Genomic DNA, 8,452 nt, shown 5'->3' with positions numbered 1-8,452 from the left:
AAATGTTCATAATAAGTATTCTTTGACGATTAGCAGGAAAGTGGACATAGGGTGCCAATCAAACCACCAATTGCAAATTCATGCGACGTTTCGATCCTTTATTGGACCATCATCAGGCATCTACAAAATATAAAACATTGAAGAAAGTTGTATACATAAATTAATCCACAACAACAACCAAACAAAAAGAACCAAATCATCAGTACCTTTACATACGGTAGTCAAAAGACATCTCCCCGTCAAAGTTCTTTCATTATGTAAGATTCTAAATCCAAATACATTATATATTATTTTTAAGTTATATTCTAAACTGTAATCTCTAAATTTTGAAAATTTAAACTACAACATTTGAATTTAATAGGTAACAATATGCACAATTTTAAGTTATTAAGTTTTTGATTTTTACAATTTCAAGGCATCGAATTCTCCGAACTTGACTATTGAACTGCATCTAAAACATCAATCATATATGTACACACAAAACCATCAAAGACTGACAATGTTTACAACGATCAACAACCAACATTTTATATTACCTTTACATATGTTAATTAAATTTATAATTTTTTTTCCCTCCTATTTTGGTTCCTTTAATTTATATTATTTCTACCCACATGTTTATTACAAAATACAATTATAAATTTAATTAACATATGTAAAGGTAATATAAAATGTTGGTTGTTGATCGTTGTAAACATTGTCAGTCTTTGATGGTTTTGTGTGTACATATATGATTGATGTTTTAGATGCAGTTCAATAGTCAAGTTCGGAGAATTTGATGCCTTGAAATTGTAAAAATCAAAAACTTAATAACTTAAAATTGTGCATATTGTTACCTATTAAATTCAAATGTTGTAGTTTAAATTTTCAAAATTTAGAGATTACAGTTTAGAATATAACTTAAAAATAATATATAATGTATTTGGATTTAGAATCTTACATAATGAAAGAACTTTGACGGGGAGATGTCTTTTGACTACCGTATGTAAAGGTACTGATGATTTGGTTCTTTTTGTTTGGTGGTTGTTGTGGATTAATTTATGTATACAACTTTCTTCAATGTTTTATATTTTGTAGATGCCTGATGATGGTCCAATAAAGGATCGAAACGTCGCATGAATTTGCAATTGGTGGTTTGATTGGCACCCTATGTCCACTTTCCTGCTAATCGTCAAAGAATATTTATAATAAATGGACACAACGATAAACAATGTTCATAATAAGTTTGCCCGAAGAAACAGAGCAAGTTATTATTTATTCAGATACATGTCCTGGGCAAACCCGCAACAACACATTACCTGTTGTATATAACTACATACTTACGCAGAAAGTTGGTTTGAAGACTATAGATCATAAGTTTCTGGTTCCTGGTCACACACATTTAGAATGTGATGCTGACCATGCCTCAATCGAGCGTACCAAGAAGAAATATAATGCAAGAATTTCCATTCCAAATGACTGGTACATGCTTGTGAGAATGGTCAGCAGTAAGTTCACTGTAATAGAATTGTCACAAGATGACATTTTCACATTTTCAAGCATTCTAAAGCAATCGCTTATAAAGAAGACCAAAGATCAGAATAACGATCCTTTTCTGTGGCGTAATATATTTTGGATACGTGTCGAGAAGGAACATCCTTGCTTCTTTTCTTTTAAGTATTCACTGCGAGTGGAAGACGAGTTTAAAATATGTGACATGAAGAGGAAAGTCAGAGCCAGTCGCAAAAATCAGCCAGTGCTGGATATTCGTAAGGCGTACAATAGGCCATTATTAATAAGTAAAGAAAAACACAACGATATTCTGTCTTTATTACAGTACATTGACCCGATATACCACGATTTCTATAAGAATGTAATAAAGTCTGACAACGACGTAGTAGACACATCACATATTAGTGATTGTGATTCCGATTCAGAATAGAAATTATTCTTTTAATGAGTATATTATCTTTTTTTTTAATGCTCCTCCAAGCGCAATGGTATATGCCAAATATACTGCATTGTCATTTTGTTGTATTACTTTCAATTTAAATAAAGAATTTTTTTTTCATATTTTTTCATTTAAGATTATAACATGATAACTACCTACTTCTTTTGATCACAATGTGACAAGTGCAACCTTACTTTAAAAAAGAAAAAAATACATAAATATTACACATCCCACAAGGGGGGTAAAGTTATTCGCGTCCGTAGGTACTACCTAACCACTTGCCCCTACACGTGCCCCCTGGGTGGTGCTAAATGAATAACAAACCGAGAGTGCCTGCGCAAGCAACCGTGGGCAGTGCTGGCGCGGGCACTCCCGTAACACATACACACACATAGCATACTCACCTAGAACACCACATTCATACTACACAGATACACTCCCTCAGGCCCCCACACGCGCAAGAGCGTACATACTAAACATGCACCTACACACTTTCTACACACAATAGACACCCACAACAAGGTTCAAACATAACACTTCGGCAGGGATGGTGTGGTCAAGTTCCTGCGGACCTTCCCTCGCAACAGTAAGCGAAGGTTGGCCTTAATTGACCACCTGCGTGTTTGTGCCGTGCGCGGGGACCCGTAAGGGGGGATGAAGGAATCCTGGTGGCTGAGCCGAAAGAGCGTCGGCTGTTGTACGTCTCCTAGGCAACACTCCACTTTGGTCTGGATTTCTCCTGACACGGGAGGCTGGGGACTAGCCACCTCCGGTCAATCGGCTGCGACGTCCCGTCAGAGGGCCGTCAGGCGAGAGCTCTGTCCCGTTGGGGGTGGACGACGGGTGGGACGGTGGAGATCATCTCGCCCAGCTCGGCCTGCTTCCTAGCGGGGTGGGACTCTATATCCTGAGGTGACTTCTGGCGCTAACAGCGTCCCCACTTGAGGGCTCGAAGGAGGGTGGAAGCACTCTCAGGATGAACTTTATACCAAGCTTCATTTCTAATAAAAATAAAAATAAAAAACTCAACACCAAGGCCGCACCGGGGGCGAACAACCCTGCTGGAGCGCCTACCACCAACCAACCGGCTGCACCTCAGGCTCATAACCTGAGTGTTGCGCCAACAATCGAACCGGCTGCACCTCGGGCTCACAACCTGAGTGCTGCGCCAACCCAGCTACTGGCTGCACCTCAGGTACAGCACCTGAGTGAGGCAAGTACAAGCACTATTGACCTCACTTCTCTGAAGGCAGCAATGCCGACAGCCACCCAAACCTGGCAGGACGAGTCTTGCTGGAACCTGGTGACTGTTAAGAGAAGAGAGGTCAAAAAACGTGACCAGGTGTCGGCTCGCAAGGGGAAGCGGGCTGTAGTCCGTGCGGAGGCGCGGCGAACGCGACGCCCGACTGATGACGGGAGTAGGCCGCTTGAAGCTGCCGAAGGGAACGAAAGGACCCACGCTGCCCCTGTCAGTGTTGCGCAGGTCCCTGGCGAAGCCGGGCCAGCTGCACCTGTGGGGGCACCCTCGGAGGTTGTGGCAACTGCTGCTGCCTGCGCCTCCAGAACCAAACGAGCCAGACGCCGAAACAAGAACGCGACGAAGTTGAGCCACGGGGAGCATCCAAGTCGGTCGAAACCCGCGAAGCGGGACCGACCGGATGACTCCTTCACCCCCCAGGGTAGTGGCAAGCGTCGCAAACCTACCCATACCATCGGCTCCATCAAATACGCTGACGCGTTAAAGTCTAACGACTACTGCGTCGCGATTATGATGGAACCCTACCACGACCTCTCCCAAAGAGCAGGCTGAGGCAATTGAGAGGCAGTTGCAGGGGGTGATGGACGAGGAAATATTCTCGCCCACCACTTCCGCAACACCCGTCGCTGCACCGCAGTTTAGGGGGAAAGCCTTCCATAGTGAGGGCACCCTTAAGATGTGGTGCAGGGACGATTTTGCCCTACAATGGCTTCGCCGCTCCATAGGGAGGATTTCGTCACCACGCGCGGGAACCAGACTGGTTGTAAGAAAGCAGTCTGAGATCCCGCGGCGCATCAAAGTAGGGCTGTTGATCCCGCAGGTGGAACCGGAGGATACTCTGGATAAGATCCACCTGCGGATCATGTGCCAGAATCCGCAGTTCCGCGTCTCCAACTGGGCGCTTTACAATGCGGTGCCAACGGAGGAGAAGGCGACGATGTATCTTCTCCTTGGCATCCCGGAGGATGACGCGGAAAAGCTGAGAGAAGGCGAGCGTAGAATTTACTACAAGTTTGGTAATATCTACGCTCGCTTCCACGATGACCGCACTACTGCACTGCCGAATCTCGGCGCGGACGAGAAGGTCCCTAGTGACCTAGGCAGTGCGAATAACAATATGGTGGAGGGACAGCCGGGCTCCAGTAAGGAGCCTGTCGTCGACACCGGCTCGTCTGAGGTGGGTCCCCAATTTGATCTGGGTGATCTCTCCAAGGATGAGCCAGGTGATCTTGACGACGCCATCCTATCCAGCGATGATGGCGCTGCCAGCTCCACCTAGAAACCAACTAAAAATCACCCAAATTAACCTCCAGCATAGCCAGACTGCGACGGCTAACCTACGCAGATTGCTGGAGGGAAAAACGAAGACCGTGGCCCTGATCCAGGAGCCGTGGATCAGGAACGGGAGAATCTGCGGTCTAAACAACATTGGAGGTAAGTTACTTCTAAATAACAACGTATACCACCCACGCACTTGTATCTATGCACACAGGGACGTGAACATCACCTTAATAACCGAGTTCTGCAGCAGAGATCTTACAACCGTTAGGCTCCAAAAGGAACCCTCTTCAAGCCTGCCTGATGTGGTGATGGCATCCGCCTACTTGCCGGGCGATGCTGACATCCCCACTCCGGAGCTGGCCGCGCTTGCTGAGTACTGCGAGCGCCAGGGTCTGGAGCTCATCATATCCGCTGACTCCAATGCGCACCATGCGCTATGGGGCAGCAAGGACAACAACCAGCGAGGTGAGGATTTTGTTTCTTTTTTACTCGCAACTAAGCTTAATGTTATTAATAGAGGATCGGAACCAACTTTTGTAACTTCGAGATCCCAAACCATCATTGATCTAACTCTGGCGACAGAGCATGTGTCCGAATATATTTCAGATTGGCATGTGTCTGACGACGTGTCGTGCTCTGATCACCGGTGGATCAAATACAACCTAGAAGTCACGCTGACGTCACCTACACCCCGCCGTAACCCTCGGAAGATGGACCGCGGCAGGTATGAGCTTCTGACAGCGGAGAAACTCAAAGGTGTCGAACTACCCGATAACCATGAAGGCACGGAGGACATTGATAATCATATCAACCAGATAACTGACTGCCTAATCACCAGCTTCGAACAAACATGCCCACTTTCATCATCTAGAGCGCGGCAGTTTTGCAAAGGGTACTGGTGGGGACCGGAGCTCGAAAAGCTACGACGCAGGGTGAGGAAGTTGTTCAACAGAGCAAAGAATACTCGTCTAGAACACCACTGGGATGCCTACAAGCAGGCCCAATATCACTACAAAAGGCGCATCAGAATAAGGAAGAAGGAGTGCTGGAGGCGCTTTTGTACCAACATAGAAACGAACAATCAGGCGAACAGAGTTAAGAATATATTGTGCAGCGAACCGGTGCACAACCTGGGTAACCTGAAAAAACCGGATGGAACATACACCAAAACGGATCTGGAAACCTCAGAACTGTTAATAACTACACACTTCCCAGGATGCCAAATCGAAAGAATTGCGGCATGGGAGGAAGAACCAAAGAAGACACCTGTAATGGTGGACTGGATCACCGCCAAGAAAATTGTCACACATGACAAAGTAATATGATATAATAAATAATAAATAGTAATATGATATTACAAATTAGTAATACATTTCCTTATTTTTGAACATCATTTCTTTTTCATATATCGAGTGTGTCATATTAAAACAGTGCCCTCAAGATTCCTTAATAATTTAATTGCTTGTCCTGTAAAGTAATGAATTTGTATTTATCATATTCTGACCTATGGCCACAGAAATGTTCCCACTAATTGCGGCCAGGTAGCTGTAAACGCGTTTTGCGCTCGCTTAGGGTCCTACGTACGATACAATAACTTCCGAAATACAAGACATAGAACCTCAAATTTAGTGTTATATTTTAGGTAAAACCATAACTTATTAGATAAATGCAAAGAAAAGATATGTTAAGCGGCTGCTTTTTTTGTTATGTTACAAAAATTAATTAATTTGAGCAAATTTTACGCAAAAAATTGTTTTTAAATATTTTTTATAACATGTTTGGTTATAATGTTGCCTAAAATTGTCTTATAACTGATATGTGGCTTTATTAACTTTAAAATGAGATAATTGTGATAAACATAGGACGTTAAGAAACGAAGAAAAAAACTTTTTTAAAAGGTCTTATCAAAAATTAAAATTAAAAATTGCTGCTGGCTGCCATTCCAAGGCCAGGGGGTAAAGTCCCCCAAAAGGGAGTTTTTTAATGATGAAATTGTACTTACAACATGCCCTTAAAATAACGCTAAAAGTATCCCGGACACCTGTATAAAACACCTGGATACCTAGGTGTACCTTCTATTTTTATTTATGGAGTAATAATTAATTTATACACATTGATGGATTGTGGACATATCAAAAATAATGGTGAAATTGTACATTACACCATTATTTTTGATATGTCCACCTTTCTCTGATATTTCTGAACTACTAAGATTTTTTTTTAATTCTGATTCTGAGGATATATATCCGGCTGAGTTCTTTGTGGGCTCTTCTCTGACGGGCGCTTTTGGAACCCTCGAAACTTTTAGTTTGAAGTTTACGTTTTTAAATATCACCACTAAACCATTTTACAAATTCTGACCATCAAAAGGTTTACAACTTTGAACAAATGATTTATTTTTTTGAGGAAATCAGCGAGATGTTCGCATGAAAATTTGTTGATCCAATTCTTTAATCCTGATGCTGCAGGTTAGCTGCCCACCGTTATAAACATACATTTATATTTTATAATATGGGTAGTGACTACTATATTATAATTTATAAATAACCTTTAAAATTACCTTTGTTTAATTTACAGGTCAACTATTCCAAAAACAAGATGAGCCAATGGAAAATTTTGTAGAGCTCTATTATAGATGTTACCGCTAATGTATATAATTTTTATGGTTATGTTTTGGCAAAGTATAAAATATGTAATCTATTATTTATTATTTCATATTACATTTCCTAGGCATTTATACAAATTCTGAATTATCCTACTATAACTGTAGAATTACTGATTAATATAAATAAAACACAAAGAAACAAACAAACTGAGAATTATGATGATGCTTATGATGATAATGATCACCGTGATCATGATCATAATGGTTATCATCATGATTCTTAGTTTATTACTTGTGTTTTATTTATCGAGACAATGATGATCATGATTATGTAGATGATTAGATATACGAAATAATCTTATTCCTGTTATATTTTTACTTAATTTTTAATTTTATTAAATTTGTTTTAGGCACCACCAAGAAGCGTCCAGGGATAAACAAGCAAAAGTTGTTAAAATAAATAAATAAATTGCAGAAAGACAAAGACTCTTAAAAACAGTGGTTAAATAAAGATTTACAAAAGAAGAAAAGATAGTAGCACTATATTTATACAAGCGTGCTTATAGGTGGCTCATCAAAAGCTGCTTTGTCTTGCCATTTCCAGTAACTTTAAGCAGACTAGTTACCAAGGATGGTTCGAAGCCAGGGTTTAATGAAAATATATTTAACCAACTGCATGAGAAAGTGAAAGGTATAATAGAAGAATTATGTACCCTAAATCTTCGACGAAATGGCAATCACTCCTCACTTTGACTATAATAGAAAAAAAAACAGAATAACGGGTTTTGTAAACAACAAAGGAGAACTGCTAAGAAAAATTGCTGATCATGTGCTAGTTTTTATGATCAGGGGCATTGTAAAAAATTACAAGCAGCCAATTTATTATGCGCTTTGAGCTGGAAGTACTCCAAAAATTGTTTTGGCATGTATGATAAAAAATATAATAAGAGAACTCCAAAATAAATGATTTACTGTTTTGGCTACCGTTTGTGACCAAGGGACATCAAATACGAGCGCAATCAATTATTTAATTGAAGAAACTAGACAAACATATCTAAGAAAAAATGAGACCTTGAAACACTCAGTATTTGAAGTAGAAGGGAAGTGCATCATATTCTTATATGACATCCTGCATATATTAACAGGATTATCAAATAATCTTATTAAAAAAAATTATAATACATGTATGGTGAAGAAAAAATTGCCAAGTGGGACATATAAAAATGTTGTATGAAAATAATCCATCTTATAAAGGATTAAAACTTATAAAAACTTTGACTGAGAACAATTGCAATAAAGACAAAATACCGAAAATGAAAGTGAAATATGCATCCCAATTGTTCAGTCAAACAGTTCGTATGGGTTATTTAGCTGGTAA

At 40.5% G+C, this 8,452-nt stretch overlaps 1 protein-coding gene across 1 annotated transcript; it reads left to right on the top strand.

Annotated features, from left to right (window-relative positions):
- Positions 1 to 4,777: 4,777 nt before the first annotated feature.
- Positions 4,778 to 5,794, top strand: LOC123662762. Its single transcript, XM_045597562.1, has one exon. It carries the CDS (start codon positions 4,778 to 4,780, stop codon positions 5,792 to 5,794), a length of 1,017 nt encoding a protein of 338 aa, XP_045453518.1.
- Positions 5,795 to 8,452: the final 2,658 nt, after the last annotated feature.

The sequence above is a fragment of the Melitaea cinxia genome, chromosome 19, assembly GCF_905220565.1.
Source record: "Melitaea cinxia chromosome 19, ilMelCinx1.1, whole genome shotgun sequence".
NCBI classification, from domain to species: Eukaryota; Metazoa; Arthropoda; class Insecta; order Lepidoptera; family Nymphalidae; genus Melitaea; species Melitaea cinxia.
Note: the sequence above shows the minus strand (reverse complement) of the source record. Positions and strands in the feature narration are given on the sequence as shown.